This window comes from Lithobates pipiens, unplaced genomic scaffold (genome assembly GCF_037356315.1).
Source record: "Lithobates pipiens isolate NorthernLeopardFrog02 unplaced genomic scaffold, aLitPip1_a1.2 Scaffold_23, whole genome shotgun sequence".
In the NCBI taxonomy this organism is placed as follows: Eukaryota; Metazoa; Chordata; class Amphibia; order Anura; family Ranidae; genus Lithobates; species Lithobates pipiens.
Genome location: NW_027507785.1, coordinates 123,020,610 through 123,047,012, shown reverse-complemented (window position 1 = coordinate 123,047,012; position 26,403 = coordinate 123,020,610). Strand labels below are relative to the sequence as shown.

General features: G+C 44.4%; 1 protein-coding gene across 2 annotated transcripts in view; it reads right to left on the bottom strand.

Annotated features, from left to right (window-relative positions):
• DMC1 (DNA meiotic recombinase 1) overlaps positions 1 to 26,403 on the bottom strand; it is a 791,183-nt gene that overhangs the window by 335,272 nt on the left and 429,508 nt on the right. Inside the window, exon 9 of one of the 2 annotated variants that reach the window (XM_077450999.1) lies at positions 8,656 to 8,747. The exons of the other annotated variant lie outside the window; for it this stretch is intronic. Coding sequence (XP_077307125.1) covers positions 8,656 to 8,747 — 92 coding nt within the window. The remainder of the gene's footprint in view (positions 1 to 8,655; positions 8,748 to 26,403) is intronic. 2 annotated transcript variants of the gene reach the window in all.

Sequence of the window (26,403 nt, the reverse complement as noted above, 5' to 3'; positions counted from 1 at the left end):
GCACGGCGCGGCTCGCGCATGCGCAGTAGGGAACCGGGAAGTGAAGCCGATTCGCTTTACTTCCTGATTCCCTCACCTCGAATGGCGGCGGCAGCAGCCGAGGCCCGAGCGGTCGATCGGCCTCGGCTGCCGGCATCGCTGGAACCCGGGACAGGTGAGTGTCCATTTATTAAAGGTCAGCAGCTGTAGTATTTATAGCTGCTGGCTTTTAATATTTTTTTTTTGGGCGGAATCCCTCTTTAAGTTTCCTTAGGGCCTTCCCTACAATCAGCTGTTAAAGCTTTCCTCATTGAGCTCTGCAGACTTTAAATTCAGCTCTCCAGCCCCTTTTTTCGAACAGTTCAGACAAGCTTTATCAATTCTGGACTTTAAACGGATGTAGAGAAAAGAAGACTGCAAATAAAAAAGGTACAACTTGTGTAGGAGGATCTGTTTAATCTGTCTACCACCTGAACCCAGTGACTTCACTGGGTATATGTAAGGGTTTACAACCACTTTAAGCATGGTTGTGATAACAGAATCTTAAATGTTCCTTTATTTTCTGAAATTCAACATCCAGTCCAGCAAAGCCAGCAAATGAGACGCAGAGGGAAAGACTGTCCCTTGAAATATCAGATCTGGCTGATCTGGAAGAGACCACAGAGCGCTTGCTAACAAAGTCAGCATACAACACCCTTGGAGGCCAGTCTCGAGCTATGAGAATGACTGGAATACCTGCAGCTTCAAATTAGATGAGGTAGAGATTTCAGCAGAGCAAAGGTATAACTTAGGGCATATTGAACCTACAGCAGCACTAGGGCATCTGCTGCATCAGGTCCTACATTCTGAAGACAAACCTATCCAGTTTGTTGCTGAACCGAGTTGTTGGACACACATCTAGCTTCCCCAATGCGGGCAGAAAGGAGGTCAAGAGAAATAACGGATGAATTGTTTGTTACTCTAGGATGTCTAGTGCCGCGTACACACGATCAAACAAGCGGGTGGAAAAGTCCGGCAAACTGAAGTCCACCAGACAATCCCCCCGTGTGTAGCCTGCGGCATACTTTTTTGACCCGAAAGTACGGGTAGTTTTACACTCCAATCTTCCCGCCGGACTCGCATTTCGGCGGACAATCCGGCCGTGTGTGTGCCAGTCCGCCGTACTTTTGAAATGAACGGACTTTTCCCGCCCGGAGAAAAGTCCGCTCATTTCGAGCGGGTCTCCAGGTAGGCGGGGCCCGCGAAGGATACGTCGCTGGACCCGCCGCCTGATATGGACTTAAAGGAGAACCCCAACGCTGAAAAAAATCGGCGTGGGGGTTCCCCCCAAGTTCACATCAGACCCTTGTCCGAGCACGCTACCCGGCCGGCCAGGAAAGGGGGGACGAGCGAGCGCCCCCCCCCCCCTCCTGAGCCGTACCAGGCCGCGTGCCTTCAACATTCGGGGTGCCTTGGGGAAGGGGGGGCCCCGCGGCCCTCACCCCAAAGCACCTTGTCCCCATGTTGATGAGGACAAGGGCCTCTTGCCGACAACCCTGGCCGTTGGTTGTCGGGGTCTGCGGGCGGGGGGCTTATCGGAATCCGGAAGCCCCCTTTAATAAGGGGGCCCCCGGATACCGGCCCCCCACCCTATGTGAATGAGTATGGGGTACAATGTGGGATGTTGATTGGAAGCTTTGATCCCTCTTGGGACAATTGGCGTGTAATAATTTTAAATATACAGAATAGGTATACCACATAAAAGATGCTTTTGCAATAATATTGTATTCAGCTCATAAGCACAATTATACAATAGATACAAATATCTAAGCTATAAGAACCTTGAAGAAGCTTGAGCACCACTTAGTCATATAACAGCTGATTTACAGGAATTTAGTAGTTTACCTTTTAATTTTTTGTGAAAAGGTGAAAGAATACAGCATCTACTACAGGAATGGTCAAAGCTTTATTTATGCAAGACACAGGTGGGTCAACTATAGGAGGAATAGAATGACAAACTCCTCTGCAAGGAGACAGAGTGCCAAGAACCATTTAGGGGCATAGTGCAGATAGAGTTTACAGATGCATATGCGTGCGCATGCCAGGAACTGGCCAAACAGATGTGCACACACCGCGGACAAAGACTGTATAGGATGTAACATGCGTACAGGGGGAGGAGCTATATTGTGGCCATGGGCATCCGCAGGTAGGGGCAAGGGGGGTCCAGTGCCCCCCCCCTGAATCAGGGATCGGATCTTAAATTCAGCACAGTTGCGTTGCTATCAGGGTGCGGGCAGCCAAGGTGCTGTCAAGCCCCTCCATCAGTGAAGTGTGACTTTGGGCTCTTTTCCCTGCTCAGTCCAGGAGAGAACTCGGCGGCACTGTGAAAGGAGAATGGCGAGCTCCGGGCTATCAGAGGTTTCCCCTGCTCACCCCCCTTTCTCCTGTCAGGGAAAAGAGACGATGGCTCTCACCAGGTTCCCTGCCCAGTTTCCTGCCTGCTCTGTTCCTTTCCTATTGGCCATAACTGAGGGCCAATCAAAGGAGACTAGGAGAGGAGAGCATCATGGGACATGCAGTCCCAAAGATTGGTGGCCCCATTTTCCACAGGGAGGAGGCTACAGCTTGATCTAGAAAGAGATTGAGAGCCTGGAAAAAAGCTGAGGGAGAGAGTGCTACAGGGCAAAAAATAAGGAGTGTGCTGGGCGGAAGCCAGAGAGAGAGCCACACTGCCCAGCGCTACCAGAGAGAGAGCCATGCTGCCCAGTGTCACCAGAGAGAGAAAGACAGAGCCACTACCAGGGTACAGACATGCTACACTACTGACCAGAGTCGTCCCCGGGGAACCCAGAGTCAGCAATTGTCCAGCCAGAGGGATCACTGCTGTAGTTTCTATGGGTCTGGTAAGTACATTGTTGAAAAGGGGAGGTGCATGGGTGACGCTGAAATGATGCCCCCACTGAAAAAAGTTCTGTGGATACCCATGGTTGTGGCCGTTGCCCGCTGTCTTACCATTTTTAAACTATAGTGTCACCTTGCGGCTATTTACATTTACAGAACACTATTCAGATTTTTGTGTTTCCGTGGTATTTATATTTGCTGACTGTTACCATTTTATTGAGCCGGGAACTGTTTTATTCAATAAATGATCTATTAAGGCTACATTTAGATTTTTCTCTTTGTTCATGCTGGGGGTTCCTTGCTGCTGGAGTAAGCTCTTTGTACGCATCCTGCCTGTATTGCTAGATTGGTGCTACTGGATTTATACGTCAATCTCACCCCATGTGCAGTACAAGATTTATATGTCAATCTCACCCCATGTGCAGTACAAGTGTATTTGACCACCAGATCATACAGTGGATTTTATGGTTCCGTGCTGTTGGAGGGATTTATCTTACCACAGCCTGTCCTTATCTGTGGATTGGTGCTGCTGGATCCATTCATCATCCTATGTGTGGAAATAAGCCTATTTGACCATTTGAACATTCAGTGGTCCATCAATTAGGGTAAGAGTACCCTATACTGACGGTGGAAGGATTGGTCACTTTGAATATTGTATATCAGTGGAAGATCTCTTTCTCACGTGGTGGCTTCATCTCTTTTTTCTGTACAACATCTGACTATATATTGTATGGACTTATTTTGCGCTGCACTATTTTTATATTTTTTGTTACATATGCACACACGCATATCCACGCACGCCTGTCACCAATACTGGCACCAAACAGCTAATTTAAATGGGGCTGCTGTCCCGGACTAAATTCTGTTTGGTCTACAGTGATCTGTGGTTTTGTTCTCAATTCCTGTGCCTGGCCTCAGATCTTGGCCTGGCTTGCTCCTGACATTTGTCTGCTAACTACCTTGACTTTGTCCCCAGATTCTGCCTCACCGACTACTCTTCTGCCGGCGTGTATGCCAGATCTGCCTGTCTGTTACTGACCCAGCTTACTTGAACCCGCATTCTGCTCATCCGGCCTGTTCCATTTTCTTCAGTTCTGCACGCTTCAGCTGGCTTCAGCTTCCTGCTCTGCATCCGCAGCCCGCTGCCAGCCAAGCACCATGCCAGTGTGTCACTGGCCAGTCCAGCCTGCTACATTCACCTGCTGTCAGCTGCTCCTGTTTCCTGGCATTCTCACAGTGATGTATTGGCTACTACCAGCACAGACTTCTGAACTGATCACAGGCACCATATCTCACTGTGCTTTAGTGGCTACTGTTCCACTATCAGTGGCCCCAGAGCCAGAGCTGTAAAAGAGGCCTTCCTCTTCACGTCAGGCTCACCAACCAAGTACATGACAAATTGTCTGTATGGGTGTTACAAAGCTACAAAATCCAAACACTAGAGATAATGAGATAAATCCTTGGTGGAACATTTGGGTCTATGAGAAACAGATAATGTGTTAAGAAAAAGTCTCTTCTAGGAAGGTGGACGCAGAATCTGACAACAAATTACTTGGAGGATCCCCAACAGAATCAGAGATTTTAGACATCTCTGTGTCAGACTCCACCAGCTACGGTGGGTGTTTTAAACCCATGTGATTATGGGGAGTCAAGTTGCACCAACTGAATCATAAAGCCATGCATAACAGAAGAAAACACCTCTTTTGGCCATTGATGCAATAGATGAGTATAGCAAAAGCTAAACAATAAAGAGGAGGTTTACCCATTCTTCTAATGAAATTGACAGGTAAAGTGATATAATAGCGATAGAGAGGGATTTTAATCCCTGGCAATAGTGCCTAGCCAGATTCAGAACTTCATTAACAAACACTATACACATAGCCTCAGGTTTAAAAACAGGAAATATCCTCAACACAGCAAGTCGGCTGCTAACCACTTTAAACAGTATGTCTTCAGAGATGGCGACATATGAAACCTAAAAAGTGGAGTTCTGTGCCAACTGGAACACAGACTGGTTATTACTAATAACTGCAGGACTGCTGAAGAGAGAACACCAGTATACTTAATGATCTGTAACCTGTTCTTATTGGCTAACTGGAAATACAGCCTGAATCTAACACTAAGTAAAATTGAGCAGGTGTGGCATAATAGGCGAAATGGCCTTAAAGAAGCTTGCCTTCAGTTTTTTTGTTCCCAGTGTCTATTTTTCCTGTCAACAGCAATATACAGTACTAGAATTCTTAATAGCAAGCTGTGTCCCTCAGAAAACAAACAAGTTAAAATGTGCTTTGTGATATAATCAGGGAATTTTTTCCGATACGGCACTGCGTCGCTTTAATGGACAATTTCACAGTCATGCGACGCTGTACCCAAACAATATTGACGTCCTTTCCCCCCCACAAATAGAGCTTTCTTTTGATCACCTCTGCGGTTTTTATTTTTTGCGCTATAAACAAAAAAAGAGCGACAATTTTGAAGAAAAAAAATCTTTTAATTTTTGCTACAATAAATATCCCCAAAGTGTTTTTAAAAAAACTAATTTCTTTCTCAGTTTTGTCACTGGCAGGGAATGGGTTAACACTAGGGGACTAAGGGGTTAATTGTATTCCCTAGTTAGTGTTTCTAGTGTATCGGGATAGGACTGACTGGGAGAGGAGACATATTGTTGTTCCTACTTAGTAGGAACAAACAATATGTCTCCTCTCCCCTGAAAGAAGAGGGATTTGTGTGTTCTCACACACAAATCAATGTTTCAGCTCTCATGCACGTGATCGTGGGTGGCCGGCGGCGATTGCGCCCACCGGCCACGCGCATCGGGGTTCCCCGCCGTGCAGCGGCACGCACGCGCCTGCTATCCCCTTTAAAGAGACAGATGTACCCATTTGCTGATTTACAGTAACGAACTACTTCGCCGACGTATATCGGCGTGAGCCGATCAGCAAGTGGTTAAATTGTTACTACTACCCTGCATTCACTATATCTGGTCTCCCACAGTACGCGGAAATTATTTTAGGAAATATAAACTGTTAAATAACTTTTCTGATCAGCAGTATATAACAGTCTTGTGACTTTGATTGTGTATGGTTAAAGCTTGTAGGAGTTTTCATTCTACTCTGTCTGTGTGAGGCAGCATGACCCCTGAACCTCTGTGGACAGTGTTATATGGGCCCTGTGCTGATCACTTGCACTCTCCAAAGAAAAAGAAAAAACTCTCTAGCAATACACACCAAACTGAACATGTGGAGAGTGCCCCCAATACTCTGTACTATCAGGAGAGGTGGATTGGGGACATTGAAAGGTAAAATCAGAGAAGACAGGATCAAACAGCCTTTTTACACAATGAGGGGGATTAACCCCATTTAGGTACCACAGTGAGTATAGATGCATGCTTTACTGCATATACATACTGATTTTACTGTTGTGGATTTAGTAACACTTTAATTGATAATAATACATTTTTTTATGTAGGTGGCCGCAGATGCAGTGAATAATACAGATAGCAAATACTTTAGGCAGTTATTGGAGGACCTTAACATTAATCTAGATGGAAACTGACCAAAGGAAGTACATATATATGGCTTTATTAGTCGCCATTCATTAGGTTTAACTTTTCATTAAAACAATTAATAATTTTTCTGAAAAATAATACATGAATTAAATTGTAAAAAAAAAAAACACAAGGAAATTACAATTTTTGATGCTTAGCTATAAGAATTGCACTTCTCATGTACCAATTAAATATGAAAAAAAATCTGGTCTGCACGGTTAGGCTCCGCTTGATCCACTTATCTCCTCCCTCCATGTCCCCATGACGCTGGCTGCTGAAACTACTTAAAGCGGATTTCCACCCAAAAATGTAACTTCCGCTTTAAAGGAGATGACCCCCTGACATGCCAAATTTGGCATGTAATTTTTTTTTGGGGTGGGGCCAGGACCCTCTTTTCAGAGGGTCCCAGATCCCACTTGTTCCTGGAGCACCACTGCGCCGGGAGACCCCCTTCTCCCCCTTCCCTCTCGGCAATTATTTGGGACATGTCACAGGTCCCAGATGATTGCCTGGCCAGTCACGATGTGCTGTGCGGTTCACGCATGTGTAGTGGGTGCCCGGCTATAAAGCCACAGCTGGGTGCCCACACCTACAGTGCCATCACTGCAGAGAGGAGGGGGAGAGTAGCGGGGCTTCACTCCCCCACATCGCTGGACCCTGGGACAGGTAAGTGTCTGATTATTAAAAGTATTTGTAGCTGCTGATTTTTCATTTTGATTTTTTTAGCAGAACTACACTTTAAGTCTCTTCTGCAGATGCTCCTTTCTTCAGTGTTTTGCTTTGTCAGATGTAAATGCCATTTATTCTGCTCGTTCTCTTGTCCTGCATCTTGCTGCCTTATATCTACCCCCCTTATTTCTGATCCCAGCTCTGATTCCTCCCCATCTTTGCTTGGATCTCTCGTATTCCCTGCGACCTGTGCTCCTCCTCTTGTATATCCACTTGCTTACCGGGCACTTAAACCCCCCTCCTGTCCAGACCAATTTTCATATTTTAGCGCAGTCACTCTTTGAGAGATAATTGCGCGATCATACAACACTCTAACTAAATTAAATTTTTATCATTTTTTTCCCCCACAAACGGTGCTTTCTTTTGGTGGTATTTGATCACCTCTGCGTTTTTTGTTTTTTTGTTAAAAAAATGTAAAAAGACAATTTTTTTTATATTTTGTTATAAAATTTTGCAAACAGGTAATTTTTCTCCTTCATTGATGTACGCTGATGAGGCGACACTGATGGACATTGATCAGCACTGGTTGGTTATCCTGATAGGCACCACTGATTGGCACCACTAGTGGGCATTGATAGGTAGCACTGGAGGGCACTGGCAGGGGGTACTGGTGGCACAGATGAGGCAGAATTACCCTTTCGGGACCGATGTCCCTTGCACATAAGCTGGTGATCGTCTTTTTTTCGACAGCTTGAGGAGAAAAAAAAGATTACCAAGCTTTTGTTTACATCATGTGATCAGCTGTCATTGGCTGACAGCTGATCACGTGGTAAGGGGCCGGGATCGGGCTCGGATCTGTGATCACCCGAGTCTCAGTGACTATACATAGTTTGAAGTTAGGCTGCCTGTTAGGTTTGTGGTAAACTTTTATTTTTATGTTCACTGTTTGCTGGTGCGCGCATGTCTTTTCTTTTACTAATAAAACATTTTCTTTACTATATATAGACTGGTCTCAGTTTCTAAGTGTAGCCACGCAGATCTGGCCATCTCTGCTGTAGATTCCTGAACACGAACTGTGGAGACAATATTCACTCTTGCTGATATATTGTATTTTGTAATCTTTTAAGGCAGTAGTAACGCAAAAAAAAACCCCCAAAAAAACATGCAAGACAATAGCATAATGTGCTAGTATGCACAGCATACTAGCACATTATGAAATACTTACCTTAGAACAAAGCCCCCCGCAGCGGCGCCCAGTCACTGCTGAGGTGGCTATGTTCCCCTGGTGTCTCTTCTGGGTTTCGCAGGCTCTGGTGCTGAGTGGCTGCAGCCGCGATGACGTCCCTCCCGTGCATGCATGTGGGAGCCCTCTGTTTCAGCAAAGAACTCTAAAGTTCCGACCTTTACAGTGCATGCATGCAAGGTGAATATCTCCTAAGCGGTGTATGTTGAGGAGATATTCATTTTACCTACAGGTAAGCCTTATTAAAGGTCACAAAGCAAGGTATAAAGCTGCTTTAATAAAAATGTTTATGGTTAAAAAAAAAAAAATCACTAAAAAATTACAGGTTATCACTTACTTGTGTATGCTCGGGCATATAAAACATTGTCTAACATTGCATCATGATCCACACCAAATCGGTCGGCTATATCTCGGAGACGATCTGGGCGGCTGAAGTCAATAGTTTCAAGGAAGCAATGTGTGATTTTTATTTTTTTCTCCTTTTGGGATAAATACAATATAAAAGTAAGGCTGGGTTCACATCTCCTTGAGGAGCAGCTCACAGTAGGACTCCAGCACGTCCCTGTTGACAAATTTGGGTCTGATTTCGGTCCGAATGTTTGGCTGAATTTGGACCTTAAACAGACCAGAAGACGCACAAGACTCCTGTGCAATTTGCTTCACAGCAGTTATGGAGCTATGTGAACCAGCTTCATTGACATGTGAATTTGCAATAGAAACCTCCATTGTATGGGTTCACTTTAGGAAAAATGTCTGAAATGTATTTAGAAATATAGTGCCTACAATAAGTTTGTAAAAGTAAACAAAATCCTTTTCTAATGTAGCAACTGGAGGTCACAGCACTTCTATAACTTTCTGCCTGTAGATATACAGCAACCTTGCCAAGTTTGAGCACTATGCCAGCAAATAACAGACTAGCTCCCTCTAGTGTCTCTACCCCTGTACATATTATACAGTTCAGCTGTATCAAGAAGTAAAAAAAAGGAGAAGGGAACCATCGCTTTCAGGCCTCATGTACACTGTAGCTGGTAAACTGAAGTTTAGGAGTAGTTTAGTGGGTTTTTTTTTTAGTAGCCCCTGAATTCTCCTCTATGTTATCTTATCAGTACATGTACACAGAGTTGTTTATAGCAGTTTCTAGGCAGTTAAGTTTAGAAGCATTTTTTTTTATAAGCAAAAAAATGTGTTCAAAAGCATTTGAAACGCTGAATGCTTGTAACAGCGCAAAATGCTTGAGAGAGAGAGAGATCTCCCATTGCAAATGGTCAGAAAAGATTTCCCATTGAAAACGCTTCTAAACTAAAATGTTCATTACTGCAATGTGGCATAACTGATGTTTTTGAATGTCGGTTAATAGCTGTCAAGTTACAACGTTCAAAAGAGGTTTTGAAACATCCAGTGTACATGAAGCCTAAGGGCACTTTCACACTGGGGCAGGGGGCGGTAAAGCGTTGCTATTTTTGGCTTTTAACCCCCACTAGTAGCTGATGAAGCCTGCAAAGCACTTCAGAATCAGTGCTTTGCGGCACTATTGATCACACGGCTGCCTGCAGGACCTTATGTCTGAAACTAGCATCCACTGATGTATCCACATCTACCCTAGCAATCAAAAGCTAGGCAACAAATGCCAAATGGCTAAATAGTTACATAGTTACCCAGGAATGCCCAGAAAGTGTCCATCACTATGAAAGAATGGAGAGTAGCGACAGGAAACTGAGACTCCCAATGTTTTAAGGCATCAGTCTTAGGAATGACCTGACACATCTATTGGGATATGGTTATACTAGAAGCATACATCTGGAATGACGCAAACAGGGAATCTGTCTTCCTAATGTAGAGTGCAACTTTCCTAAGATGAACTAGACTTGGACATAAGGAATGAAGTATAATCTCTACATTAAAATGAGGACACTACCTTGGGCAAAAAAAATGTCTGACTCAGGACAACACTACCTTAACTTTAAAGGGGTTGTAAACCCTTGTGTTTTTTTACCTCAATGCATTCTATGCACTGAGGTGAAAAACCTCTTGCAGTGCTTCAGCCCCCCCCCCGTGCCCCCGTTTTACTTACCTGAACCCTCTTTTTTTCGCCCCGGGGACGAGCACACCAGCTCTAGCTGGTGTCTTGTGTCCCGATTGGCTAGATTGATAGCTGTGCAGCCATTGGCTCCCACTGCTTTCAATCAAATCCAAAGACGCGGACGCCAGGGGTTGGGGCCGAGTTCAGCATTCGTGTCAGTGGACGCAAATGCTGGACTCAGGAGCATGCTCGCAAGGTAACCACCTCGGGGAAGCGCTTCCCCTAGGGGGTTATCTGACATGGGGAGGAGCCGCAAGAGAGCCACCGGAGGACCCCAGAAGAGCAGGTTCGTGGCCACTCTCTACAAAACGAGCTGCACAGTGTAGGTAAGTATGATATGTTTGTTATTTTAAATAAAAAAAAAACCCTTACAATCACTTTAATAACATGAATAAGTACCTATCAAGACAGGGATGTATTTTCCAAATCCATTGGAGCTCAAGGGATAGCTACAAGAAAAGCAACCTTCTGGGACAGAGCCAGCAAAGACAATTCCTATACAGGTTTGAATGGAGGCTTTAGAAGAAAATGTAGCAGGCAGAGGTTTCACAGAAGAAAAAAAAATGTGAATGGCCCAATGGACAAACATATGCGCCAAAGATTAATTCATCTGCCAGTGGATCCCTGAATCTGATGCCACGTACACACGATCGGAATTCTCGTCGGAAAAAGCTCTGATGGTTTTCCCAGCGGAATTTCAACGGAATTCGGCTCAAGCTGTCTTGCCTACACACGGTCACATCAAATTCCGATCGTTTATAACGTGGTGACGTACAACACGTACGACATGACTAGAAAAAGGACGTTCAATAGCCAGTAGGCAATAGCTTCTGTCTCATAGTTGAATCTGAGCATGCGTGATTTTTGGCATGTCGGAATTACATACACACGATCGGAATTACCGATAGAAAGTTTTTCCGTCTGGAAAATTGAGAACATGCTATAAATTTTTGGCTGGCGAAAATTCGGACAGCTAAATTCCGATGGAGCATACATAGGGTCGCATTTTCCGATGAAAAGCGCTCATCTGTCTTTTTCTGGCCAGAATTCTGATCATGTGTACGCGGCATTACAGTTAAATCATCTACATTATCATTGAGAAGAATAGCCTTCGGGTTCACACCTCTAGTCTGCTAGCCATGAAAAATCTGCTAGAACTCCTGGTGGAGAGATCACTCTCACAGATCCATACTTTGACAATTAAGGAAGTCTGCCTACCAACTGTCTGCTCCTTGAATGTGGACCACCATCACAGCCAGAACCAGATGTTCTGCTTATCAAAGAATATTTTTAACTTCTTGATTCACATGGAGACTTCTTGTACTGCCCCGTTCATGTATACCACCACCATAGCAGGGTTAAGCCGCGTACACACGGTCGGAGAATCCGTCGGAATGCGTCTTATCGGACCGTGTCGTCAGATAATCCGACTGTGTGTGGCATGCATCGGACTGATTCCGTCCGACCCAATTTTCCAACATGTTGGAAATATTTCCCGACCAACTGGGCCGGTCGGACGTAATCCAATCATGTGTAGAGAATTTTTATCAGACCAAGTGCCACGCATGCTCAGATCAAATCAAAGCTATTGGCTACTAGCCTGAATCTAGTCCCATCGTAACGAAATTACGTCATCACGTTCTGAAAGATCGGATTTTTCCACAACTTAGTCCGACCGTGTGTATGCAACAGTTTCGGACACAATCCGTCAGACTAAATCTGACGGACAAAATCCGACGGATTTGGTTGGCAGAATCTCCGACCGTGTGTACAGGGGCTTAGACTGGACTTACCACATTGTCGGAAGATACAGTGCCTTGAAAAACTATTCATACTCCTTGAAATTTTCCACATTTTTCATGTTACAACCAAAAACATAAATGTATTTTATTGGGATTTTATGTGAGAGACCAACACAAAGTGGCACATAATTGTAAAGTGAAAGGAAAATGAAAAATTAAAAATGGTTTTCAAAAAGGTTTACAAATAAATATCTGAGAAGTGTGGCGTGCATTTGTATTCAGCCCCCCTGAGTCAAAACTATGTAAAACCTCCTTTTGTTGTAATTACAGTTGCAAGTCTTTTTGGGTAAGTCTCTACCAGCTTTGCCCAACTATAGAGGGACATTTTTGCCCATTCTGCTTTGCAAAATAGTTCAAGCTCTGTCAGATTGGATGAAGAGCATCTGTGAACAGCAACTTTCAAGTCTTACCACAGGTTCTCTATTGGATTTAGGTCTGGACTTTGACTGGGCCATTCTAACACATGAATATGCTTTGATCTAAACCATTCCATTGTAGCCCTGGTTGTATGTTTAGGGTCGATGTCCTGCTGGAAGGTGAACCTCTGCCCCAGTCTCAAGTCTTTTGCAGACTCACTTACAGGTTTTCTTCTAAAAAATTAAAAGAAGTTCCTGGAGGGCCTCACGTCAGAGAAATTGCATCTTTATTGGTCAATAAAATCCAAATGCAGTTACATATCATCTTTATTGGTCAATAAAATCCTAATGCAGTCACATATCAAATATGGAAAAACAGGATAAAATAGCTAACGCGTTTCACACCTTGTTATGACGCTTATTCATAGCTAAGGATAGAGAGCGAAATCACAATAGCCAATCAGACATCACAAAATTAATTGCAGGCTAGAGTATGCACGCCTCTATTATACTTCACCTGGAAAATAGAGTACACCTGAGCCAAAAAGAAAATAAAGGGAAAAAAATCCATAAAGATACTTATATACAGGCTTTGTGTAAACATCTATGAACCAGGAAGAAGCAAACAGTACACAAAAATAAATAAAAAACAAAAGACACACACAGCATCCTAAGGCATGTTGAAAAGGGTTTTCTTCTAAGATTGTCATATATTTGGCTCCGCCTCTGACCAGCTTTCTGGTCCCTGCTGAAAAAAAGAATCCTCACAACATGATGCTGACTCCACCATATTTTACAATGGGTGATGTGCAGTGTTAGGTTCCCCCCACACATAGCATTTTGCTTTTAGGGCAAAAGGATACATTTTGGACTCATCTGACCAGAGCATCTTCTTCCACGTTTGTGGTTTCCCCCCACATAGTTTCTCACAAACTGCAAATGGGAATTTTTATGGCTTTCTTTCAATAATGGCTTTCTTCTTGCCACTCTTCCATAAGGGCCACATTGGTGGCGTGCACGACTAATAGTTGTCCTGTGGATAGATTCTCCCACCCGAGCTGTAGATCTCTGCAGCTCCTCCAGATTTACCATGGGCCTCTTGGTTGTTTCTCCGATTAATGCTCTCCTCGCCCAGGGTGTCAGGTTAGGTGGTCGACCATGTCTTGGTAGGATTGCAGTTGTGCTATACTCTTTCCATTTTCGGATGATGGATTGAACAATGTTCAAAGCTTGGGGTAACTTAACACTGCTTTAAACTTCTCCACAACTGCATCCCTGACCTGTCTGGTGTGTTCCTTGGCCTTCTTGATGCTGTTTGTTCACTATGATTCTCTAAAAAAAAAACCTTTGAAGGCTACACAGAACAGCTGTTCTTATACTGAGATTAAATTATACACAGGTGGACTCCTTTTACTAATTAGGTGACTTCTGAAGGCAATTGCTTCCAGTAGATTTTAGTTAGGGGTATCAGAGTAAAGTGGGCTGAATACAAATGCATACCACACTTTTCAGATATTTATTTGTAAAAAAAAATTGAAAACTATTTATGAAATTTTCCTTCCACTTCATAATTATGTGCCACTTTGTGTTGGTCTATCACATAAAATACCAATAATATACATTTACATTTTTGGTTGTAACATGACAAAATGTGGAAAATATTAACGTATATGAGTACTTTTTCAACGCACTGTATGTCCAATCCATCAGTGCTAAATTAATTTCCTGCAGCTCCAACAGATTTATGGGCAATCTAGTTTCTGTTATGCTGCGTACACATGATCGGACTATCTGGCGGTTTGCAGCGGAGGTCCGCCGGACTTTTTCCGAATGAGCAGACCTGCCCACACACGACCGGACTTTGCTGGGACTGTGACGCCATAAGGGGGCGGGGTCACCATGTGACATCACCCCGTGACCCCGCCCCTTGTCCCTATACAAGTCCCTGCACAACGCGTCCCTGCCATTGTGGCCAGAGAGAGTGTCGTGTCAACATCTCAAGGGAGAAGAAGAGAAGGTGGCGGCAACAGAAGACCGGGCCACCGCTAGTAAAAGAGCTATAAGAAGATAGCGGAGGCACGGAAAGAAGATCCAAAGAGCGGGACAAGACCCCAAAGAGGGGGACAAGCCTGGCCTTTCCTGACCGGCCAGGCTACATGCTCGGATAAGGGTCTGATATGGACTTTGGGGGGACCCTCACACCTTTTTTTGGCATAGGGCTTCCCCTTTAAGTCCATACCAGGTGGTAGTGACGTGCCAATCTCGCTGATGGAGTCGGTGACATTGGATTTCCTTCGCTAGTCCCGTCTACCTGGAGCCACATTCAAAATGAACGGACTTTTCTCAGTGTGTGGGCAACTCTGTTTATTTCAAAAGTCCGGCGGACTAGCGCACAGACGGCCGGATTGTCCGCCGGACTGCCGAGTCTGGTGGACAATTTTGAGTCAAAACCGCTGGACTTTTGAGGGAAAAAAAATTAGCCGGAGCCCACACATGGGCGGATTATTCGGCGGACTCTGGTCCGCCAGATAGTCCGATCGCGTGTACAGGGCATTATTAAAGCTGCACTGAATGAATGCACTGAGTGAATGGGCTATCTCCCCAGCCAGACAGATGCCTCTCAGGTAAAAATCCTTATCACGGGAAGTGAAAGAAAGACTTGCACAAGGTCACGATCGGAAACACCTGGGTAAAAGCAAATTCCCTGGCAATAAGGATTGGTCCCTTTTGCTGAGATCTCACTCTAGAGAGATCTAGTGTAGAACTAAACTAAGCAACAGAAGCTGCCTCAAAAATGTCAACTATCAACCGCAGGATCCAAATACAGCACCAGAGATAATTTCTATTGTCTTCAAAGCAGTAGAATGTAAAGTATCAGCATTCTCCTTTGGTAGAAATAACTTCTCAGGGATGGTATCCAGAATCAGCCTAAGTATTTCAGATATAGGGTTGGGACGAAAGAGGCCTTTTGTATGCTTAGAAGCTACTGAAAGTCCTCCAGATACTGTAGAGCAATTCGATTTTTGGCTTTATACACCTGAGACAGCAATGTCCTGAGCAGGAGGTTGTCTATATAGTCGATCACTGAGATGCCCTTGAACTGCAATAGTGCCTGTACCAGGGCCAAGGCCTTGTTTAACATTTAGAGCAGATGTTGTCTCACACAGTGGAAAGTGCCACAGATTAAAAGTGATATTGACTTACTGCAAAGTACAGAAAGCACCGGTGTCTGGGAAAGTTAATGAGCACAACCCCCTCACCAATATGAGTGTAGGTGGGGCAGGCCTTCATGCAGAAGAGGCCTGGTTAGTGGATAATTAAAACTTTTGAACTCCAGGGCTGCTTAAAGCCAGTCAAGGGGCTGTCTTTGGTATCCTGCAAGATATGGAAAAGTCCTTTCCTACACTTAGTCTTTGCTGAGAGCGATAAGTACTTTTTGAGTGAGTACTCACTGCTGTTTTAGTACTGTCCACTGCAGCATTCTAATTAATCTCATTAAGGGATTATTATTATAATACAGGATTTATATAGCACCAACTGTTTGCGCAACTCTTTTCAACATGAGGGCAGACAGTACATTTACAATACAATTCAATACAGCAGGAATCAGAGTTCCCTGCTCATTACAGCTTACAATCTAGAAGGCAGGGTAGTGTGAAACAAAAGGTAATAACTGTGGGGGTGAGCTGATGGAGAAAAAGAAAATACAGTTAGGTGTAGGTAGGATAGACTTCTCTGAAGAGGAGTTCCATAGGATTGGAGAGGCTCTGGAAAAGTCCTGGAGGCGAGCATAGGAGGTGGTGAAAAAGGAGCTAGAGAGCAGGAGGTCTTGAGAGGAACAATGAGAACAATTATGCCGCATACACACGACCAGTTTTCCGCTGAAACTGTAGTGCGTACACATGGTCACACCAAAGTGTCATACAGCAGGTACGACGGGACTAGAAAAAGGAAGTTCAATAGACAGTAGCCAATAGTTTCCGTCTCGTACTTGCTTCAGAGCATGTGTCGCTTTTGGTCCCTCAGAACAGCATACAGAGGAACGGTTTTCCCGATAGGCGTTGGTTCCGTCGGAAATATTTAAAACATATTGTATTTCTAGGTCCATCAGGAGTAGCAGACACAGAGCAACTGGTAAGGTGTATGAGTCTGGCAGCATGACAGATTGAAGGGGGGGGGGGGGGGGCAGACTATGTAGAGGTAAGCTAATGAGAAGGGAGTTGCAGTAGTGGAGTTGAGAGATGACCAGACAGTGAATTAAGAGCTTTGTTGTGGCATTTGTTAGAAAGGGGCATATTTTAGAGTTGTTGCAGAGGTTGGGGAGGCAAGATTTGGACAGTGATTGGACGTGAGGCTTAAGGGAGAGTTCAGAGTTCAGGACTACACCTAGGACCTTGGCATGCGGGGATGTGCAGATAGTTGTGCCATCAATTTTGTCAGAGAGATCAGGGGAAGGGGCACATGGGGGAGGAAAAATTATAAGTTTAGTTGCTGTAAACAACAGGTACCCAAAGAAGGGAAGATGGATTAGAGACTTCTTGGAAATCTGGTCAACCTTTCAGCCAAAGTACCCTAAGTATAAACAAAAAGCCCAAAGATGTGGGCTACCAGATATTTTACCACCTGCACAATCTGTTCTGTCAGGAATATGAAACAGTGGGAAGTGCTTTCTTGACCCATTTCTTTCTAGAAAGAACATCAGAACCCTAGGACACAAATGTTAGTGATTATGGCACAGGGAGGCTACCTGTGGGTGCCCCCAAAGGTTCAAGGGCTGGTTTAAAGTTGGAAAAGATGCAGGCACATCATAGGAGTATCTGCAGGCATAACATCACTGAGACTACACTACAGACTATCAAGGACCTGGTAATCTAGCTGTCGAAAACTGCTTGATAGGAACATTTTCTGAAGATTTATATAAAAGTTATCATACCTTCTCAAAATACTAAGCTAAACTGAGCTCTAACGCATGTGTACAATAATAGCCAGAAGAGGAAGATGGCCCATGTTTTGTTGGCATAGAGTCTAAACCTCTTAAAGGTGGCAGTATATTCACAGGTAGAAGACAGAAGTGCTCTATCCTCCCTAAAACATTGGAGTAAACCGTTTGCAGTTTACCCGCCACACCAACATTTGCAAAACTAGCCCATACACAATAAAATTACTCAATTATAATAATTTACACAATATCTATCATTATATCCTCTTCACAAAAATACATAAGTTTACCTTAAATAATCATACTTAATGCTGTAATTATAAACTTGCACCAAAAATGTATGAAAACGTATTCATAAATGTTGCCCCAATATTTTCAAGAAAATTAGGGCCTAAGGTACTTGAGCAGAGTTGTCACCCTCTCCCTAGCATGCTTTCCATCAATGGCTGCATGACATTTTTATAGGCAGGTCTCCTGACTGCAACAATAGTGGAACATATCTGTAAAATGTCTTGAAATTGCCACCTGTAAGCTTCACTGGAAGCCTATGTGACAGGATGACAATACATTACCACCAAAGGGAAGCGGGGCAGAGTGTTATCACTCATAAAACAGGAAAAGTCCAAACAAGGACCTTAATAGCAGGATAACCAGGTATTATTTTAATAAAACCTGCAGATTTAAAAATAATTAAGTTAATTTTGAAATTACATTTACATGCTTTTAAGATAATTTTTACTGTTTGGGAGTTCTTACAGCGAATAGAGTCCTTTATCTGAATTTTAATGAGCAACTTGTGAAATTTCACCCCTAAGTTCATGTTTTTCCCAAATTATTGTATTCAAGGTTCTCACTACATATTAATATTCTGAATTTAAAGATAAATCTGCTTAAAATACAGGCAATACTGTGTTAATAGGATTACTGCTGTACTGTGCATGCTCACTCTACTTCTTCCTAGCACTTAGAGATATTCTGAAAATCTTGTCTTGTAATGCTCAGCTAATGTATGTTGTCTCTCCTCTGTAAACAGGTCATGCTCCCATGAGACACACCGGAGGGTTCAGGATTGGTGTGGAAATTCAGTGGTGAATTCAGCAAAGTGTGTGCACACACAAGCAGGAAGTGCTGAATATACAGGGAAATTGGAATATGGCTTCAAAATGAGGGAAAAAGTATTGTCGTGAGGGTTATAGAGGATGTTAACCCTCACATTTACCCAGTGAAGTGAACAGCCTCAGATCATACACAGAGATGAAACAAATCTCCCCACATACGTTTTACAAAAATATCTGCTCTCTTCAGCCAGCTATATTTTTTAGAAAGTGCACATCGTTAATTGGATGAAGGGAAGATTCTGGACTACCTATCACATTTTTGAAGGCCCTGTGGCACCAGGACAATGGAAACACCAACAAAATTACCACATTTTGGAAAGAAAACACCCCAATGTATAGTCTATGAGGCTCAATTAATCTTTTGAACATGTCATTTTTTTTCCATACGTTTTTGGAAAACGTGGAGGAAAAAAATTAAAACTTATTTTTTTTACACAAAGTTGTAAATTTTTTAAATATTTCTAGCACATAGCATGTACATACCAAGAATGACACCCTAAAATACATTCTGCTACTCCTAGGTATGGCGATACCATACGTGTGAGACCTTTACACAGCCTGGCCACATACATAGGCCCAATATGCATGTAGCACCTTCAGGTTTCTAACACATAGCATGTACATACCAAGAATTACACCCCAAAATACATTCTGCTTAGCAAAGGGTAATAAAAAGGATTACCAGTGATTTTAACAGGCATAGGAAGAATCTTGATTGCTGGCAATATATTGGCCGGAGTAAAGATTACACCGCTCCGCAATATAATTCAGCAGATCATCCATGAAAAATAAATGGAAATAATAAATTGGAGTTACCGTATATACTCGAGTATAAGCCGAGATTTTCAGCCTCTTTTTTGAGGCTGAAAGTGCCCCCCTCGGCTTATACTCGAGTCATCGCTGTCTGCCCGCTCGATCAGCGTGTCGAGCAGACAGACAGCGGCCATTCTATTCAAAAGCCGCGCCTCCGGCTCCGCCTTCGCCTGTGATAGGCGGAACACTGAATTTCCCAGCAGCCTGTGTTCCGCCTATCACGGACATCGTATCATCCTCGTACTACGGACGAGGATGATACGACGTCTGTGATAGGCGGAACACAGGCTGCTGGGAAATTCAGTGTTCCGCCTATCACAGGCGAAGGCGGCGGCGCAGCTTTTGAACTTTACAATGGCCGCCGACGAAGAGGGCACGGGACGGAGGCAAGGGAAGGCACGGCACGGGACGGGACGGGACGGCGGCGGCAAGGCACGGCACGGCACGACACGGGACGGATGCAAGGAGGCAAGTCACGGCACGGGACGGAGGCAAGGCACGGGACGGAGGCTCGGGACAAAGGTAGGCTGGACACACACACACACACACACACACACACACACACACACACACACGGATGGAGACACACACAGGGATGGATGGATGGATGGATGGAGACACACACACACACAGGGATGGATGGATGGATGGAGACACACACACACAGGGATGGATGGATGGAGACACACACACACAGGGATGGATGGATGGATGGACACACACACACAGGGATGGATGGACGGACACACAGGGATGGACGGACACACAGGGATGGACGGACACACAGGGATGGACGGACACACACACAGGGATGGACAGGCATGTCTCACCCTCGGCTTATACACGAGTCAATAAGTTTGCCAGTTTTTTTGGGGGTAAATTGGGGGCCTCGGCTTATATTCGGGTCGGCCTATACTCGAGTATATACGGTACACTTTCTGTTTGTTTCTAAGAGCCTGGCTGTGCTGTAAAAGGGGGAATTACTGCCGAAGTAGCGGGCAGCCATGTAGGATACAATAGAACGTCTGGGATGCTAGTGTGGGCCCTGCCTCATTGTGGATGGAATGCTCTTTTACTAGCATCTGGAAATGTTGCTCCTCTTGCCACTGCACAAGGACTTGCAGAACTACTGGTGGATGCCTGCCTATTATCTTGGAGAGCTGTGCTGCTGGTGGATGCCACAGGTTTTATTGAGATGCTGGTGGATGCATGTGCCTCCTCAAATCTCCTCAGCCTCTTTGTTAGGATTCTGTCCCACTCAGTTTCCATTTCAGAGCTACTGCTTTCTTTTGCTCACACTTGCTATCCGAGTCTGACGGAGAGCGCTCCCTGCTACTCTTGTCCGACATACTCTGGAGTATATGTAAAGCCTCCTCACAGCTGAATAATTTGTTTTAGCCATGTTGACAGATTACAGCAGATGTGACAGATGTTGATCACTGGGACAGATGTGTGCAGATAGGCACTGGAACTGATGTGGCAGATGTTCACTGGAACCGATGTGGCAGATGTGGACAGATGATCACAGACAGATGTGGCAGATATAAAGGCACACATCAGAAGGAATGGGATTTTTAAGGTGTGTATAAGACAACCAAAAAGATATATATACAAATATCAAATTTTTATTAAGACAGACAGACAGACAGACGTCTTAAAATTCAACATACTACTGTCGAAAACAGATCATACAGTACATAGGAAGATACATCTGAATACATCTCTACATGTTTAACTAGCGATGGCTTCTTCAGGAGTATATACATATTTTTTCAATAAATGTTTATTAAAATTTTTCAGACATACATTAAATCCCAGATATCAGGTATACAATCAATAAGTCGTACAATAAACATGTATAGCAGAAATATAATAACAAGTTCAGAACATGGCCAACTGAGCCTCTTACTAGGTCACCTCTGCAATGGTGGTGCAGGTGAAGGTCCGACCCAGTAAAGTCTGCCTCTGGTAAAGCGGGAATACAATAATTAACAAGTGTATTAACTGAGGATCATTAAGCATCTCTGTGTGAGGGAGAAAGGGTGGGGGTAGGGGTCAAATCGGGGTAATGTTATGTATCGATCAAAGCCACCCTTGAACCCATTCACCCCTAAAGGGTTCCAACTGTGAATGGGTGGGGGTGAAGGAGTTACGTTGGTATCAAGTTGAGAGGGTGTGGAGACCACCTAAGTAGGATCGGTGAGGATCAATTGCGTAAGAGGAAGGGTATGCACAGGAGGGAGGACACGATAAGCCAGACACTATGACGCTTCAGAGACAGATCAGCATCTATCATGGCTGAGAGGTTGGGTCACCGGGCGGAATGATCTGCGTCGAGGATACTCTAAAGTGCAACCAGCAAGCCCATGTTGTACTAAATTTTGTCAGATTGTCTTTTGCTTGGTAAATTAGTTTTTCCATCTCGGCCGTTCTATCGTCTCTTTTGAACCATTCAGTCACTGTGGGTGGTGTGGAGCTCCTCCAGTGAACCAGGACACAGATTGGCTGCATTGATAAGGTGTAGGGTAAGGGATTTTTTGTAGAAGGAGAGGGGCATAGAGGTCTGATGGAGCATATATTGGGCCGGAGTGAAGTCTGGGGAGTAAGAGGTAATCTGGGTGATAAGACAATGAATTTCTGTCCATAACGGTAGGATAAGAGGACACTCCCACCAGATATGAATGAGGGTGCCATTGCAATGCCAGCATGTCGGGGGGACCGAGGGGTGCATTTTGTGGTTTTGCATTTTGTGCATTTTATCAGGTGTCCTATACCAGTTGGTGAATATTTTGTATCCGTTTTCCTGGGTGGATACATTAATAGAGCCCTTATGAATAACGTTGTGTACAGTGCCTTGCGAAAGTATTCGGCCCGCTTGAACTTTTCAACCTTTTGCCACATTTCAGGCTTCAAACATAAAGATATAAAATTTAAATTTTTTGTGAAGAATCACCAACAAGTGGGACACAATTGTGAAGTGGAACAAAATCTATTGGATATTTTAAACTTTTTTAGCAAATAAAAAACTGAAAAGTGGTGCCTGCAAAATTATTCTGCCCCTTTACTTTCAGTGCAGCAAACTCACTCCAGAAGTTCAGCGAGGATCTCTGAATGATCCAATGTTGTCCTAAATGACTGATGGTGATAAATAGAATCCACCTGTGTGTAATCAAGTCTCTGTATAAATGCACCTGCTCTGTGATAGTCTCAGGGTTCTGTTGAAAGCGCAGAGAGCATCATGAAGACCAAGGAACACACCAGGCAGGTCCGTAATACTGTTGTGGAGAAGTTTAAAGCCGGATTTGGATACAAAAAGATTTCCCAAGCTTTAAACATCCCAAGGAGCACTGTGCAAGCGATCATTTTGAAATGGGAGTATCAGACCACTGCAAATCTACCAAGACCTGGCTGTCCCTCTAAACTTTTAGCTCAGGCAAAGAGAAGACTGATCAGAGATGCAGCCAAGAGGCCCATGATCACTCTGGATGAACTGCAGAGAACTAAAGCTGAGGTGGGAGAGTCTGTCCATAGGACAACAATCAGTCGTACACTGCACAAATCTGGCCTTTATGGAAGAGTAGCAAGAAGAAAGCCATTTCTCAAAGATATCCATAAAAAGTCTTGTCTAAAGTTTGCCACAAGCCACCTGGGAGACACACCAAACATGTGGAAGAAGGTGCTCTGGTCAGATGAAACCAAAATCGAACTTTTTGCCCACAATGCAAAACGATATGTTTGACGTAAAAGCAACACAGCTCATCACCCTCAACACACCATCCCCACTGTCAAACATGGTGGTGGCAGCATCATGGTTTGGGCCTGCTTTTCTTCATCAGGGACAGGGAAGATGGTTAAAATTGAGGGGAAGATGGATGCAGCCAAATACAGGACCATTCTGGATGAAAACCTGTTGGAGTCTGCAAAAGACCTGAAACTGGGACGGAGATTTATCTTCCAACAAGACAATGATCCCAAACGTACAGCAAAATCTACAAAGGAATGGTTCACAAATAAACATATCCAGGTGTTAGAATGGCCAAGTCAAAGTCCAGACCTGAATCCAATCGGGAATCTGTGGAAAGAGCTGAAAACTGCTGTTCACAAAAGCTCTCCATCCAACCTCACTGAGCTCGAGCTGTTTTGCAAGGAAGAATGGGCAAGAATTTCAGTCTCTCGATGTGCAAAACTGAGAGAGACATACCCCAAGCGACTTGCAAGGTGGCTCTACAAAGTATTAACGCAAGGGGGCCGAATAATTTTGCACGCCCCACTTTTCATTTTTTTATTAGTTAAAAAAGTTTCAAAAATCCAATAGATTTCGTTCCACTTCACAATTGTGTCCCACTTGTTGGTGATTCTTCACAAAAAATAAAAATTTTATATCTTTGAAGCCTGAAATTTGGCAAAAGGTTGAAAAGTTCAAGGGGGCCGAATACTTTCGCAAGGCACTGTATATGTTCCCTATGGCCGCCACAGGGTTCTCAGGTGATAAAGGAGAGGAGGTTTTAGAGAACATATTTTCTGGGGGATATATAATAGGGCAAGGGGAACTCTCAAAGAAGCGGGAGCGCTGGGTGGTGGGATTTGGGTGCGTAAATGCATCATTACAAAAACAGTATGTAAGAACCATCATATAGAAACATTGGGAGTTCTGAAACCACCACTCAGCCCCAACACCGGAAGGCACCCAAATCGCCATCAAAGACTAACCCGGCTAAATCCAGGATTTGTAAAAGTGGGTGTCCTCTCATGGGCCAAGTGTTGGCCTCAGAGCATGTGAGGTATTTAAATAGAGGTCATTTATAGGGCATAGAAACATCACAAAAATCTCAAAAGAGGGATTGAACACGTTAAACGGAGTAACCTGTAAATAAAAAAGTAAATCAGTCAGCAAGCTGACCATGCATTCAGTGACAGATTTTCGACTAGAAAGTCTGAGTATTACTAGACTTGTAGACTAGAAGCTTTACCGTAGAGTAAGTGCGAAATATACCTCATACCTCGCCATGTAGTCTTATATGCCAGCAAGTGTGATTGGGTACAGTTACAGGGCAGTTGGTGCACTCTGCATTATCTTTCAGGTAGGTACAGCAGCAGTTCCCACCGGATAGTGCTTGGATGGGGCATATAGACGGAGGGGGGTAGTCCGTGTAGCTTCCTCAGGAAGTACACGAGTCATTGCAGCCAGAGATGGGGTGGAAGAGGAGACTGTGCGAGACACGGCTGTGAAGTCAGCATTGAGTGCGATGATCTGTGTGAGGCGTTGTCCGGGTAAAAGTCGCATCATTCGTCTGACATTCTGGAGGCGTTTCCCCAGTGTCAGGGAGCTTTTATGCAGAAGTGACACTGTACAGATGTCTGGGTAACAGTCGCAGCATTCGTCGGATGTTCTTGAGGTGTTACAGACCGCAGGGTGTTGTGGCATATGTCGTTTTAGGACACTCCACTAGACATATGGGCGGTGTTCCTTCTTTGGTTGAGTCCTACTGCTTTCCATCTAATCTTGCAATGTCCATGACAGGGACACAATCCGAACCCAGTACAGGAAGAAAAACGATTGTCCTGAATATCTCTTGAAGAAAGTCAGTCACAAACATTGAAATCCAGGTTAACAGTGTGAAAGAACTGATTAAAGTTGAACAGGGAAAACTGAGATTGCATTGTAGTGGGTACCTGGGGCTTGTTAACGGTGTCTGTGAGCTCTCCTGAGCCTCAGCAAGTTTGTGGGGCTGCCCTCCTGATAGTGAGTGCGGGCACCAGTAAGGTGTCTGGGGGCAGATGGAGACCTTCGAATACTGTACCTGGAATCTTGCGCCTCCATAGGTTCTTCTTGAGGTGCTTTGCTTGTCACTGAGCAGCGAAACTCTGCATACCAGTTAGGGACATCTAAAAAAAATAAAATGCCCAGGGTTCCGCAGAAGTGTGGGAGATCCTCTGGTACTCTCAGGAGATCCGTGCGGCCCTAGGTGGAAGCAGAAAGGCAAAACGGGAATTTCCATTTATATTGAATAACTTTCATGCAAAGGGCGTCCAGCAGGGGCTTCAGATCACGCCTGTGCTGTAAGTTGAATCCTGAGAGGTGCTGATAGAGTTGAAGTGCTCTCCCCTCATGGAGTATTTGAGGCCTGCTTCTAGCTTGTCTGAGAATTTCCTCCTTCAGCTTGAAGTCTATTATGCAGCAAATTATGCCCCTCGGGGGATCCGTCTCCTTTCCCTTGGGATGTAAGGCTCGGTGGATCCTTTCAATGTCAATGGGCATATGAGGTGGTCTATTAAGCAGAACATTGAAGATTCCAGTCACAGTGGGGGTTATTTGTTCTCCCTCGATGGCATCTGACTCTGAGATTATGGCGCCGACCTCTGTTGTCGAGGTCTTCCAGATGGTGTTGCATATCTCTCATTTGTAACGTGTGGGAGCCAATGCGATTTGCAGCTTTGTAAATAGTCGCATCATGGCGTTCAGTCACGCTTTCAACTGTAAGGACTCTGTCACCGAGTGCACGGATATCGAGCCCAAGCTCCGAAATGGCAGCAAATAAGGTGTCTTTGATATCCGCTGCGATGGTCCGCAGGTCCTGCATGTTTAAGTGCGGCTGAGGTGAGAGTTCAATGACATTTCTATCTGTGTGAGGGCTTGGAGATCCTGCGTGTGGCGGTTCTGTCAGTGCCGCCTCAGAAGCCTGAGAGAAAGAGTGCCTGTGGTGGAAAGGCGCCATGTTCCCTTTGCCGGTATAAAGCATTTCAGGAATATTATGACCCCTATTTGTTCGCAGGGGGAACGGGAGGCGGAGGAATTCCGTGATGCAGTCCCGAGGATTTGGAGGTGTTCATGGGCAACCTCAGATTCCAGTCAGCTTCTCCCTGTGGCGACAGTAGCTCAGGGATTAGGTATCCATCTTGCTGCTAAGTCAGGTCATGCCACCCAGTCAACTGTATATATATGATCACTATAAACAATACAGCGCCTTGCAAAAGTA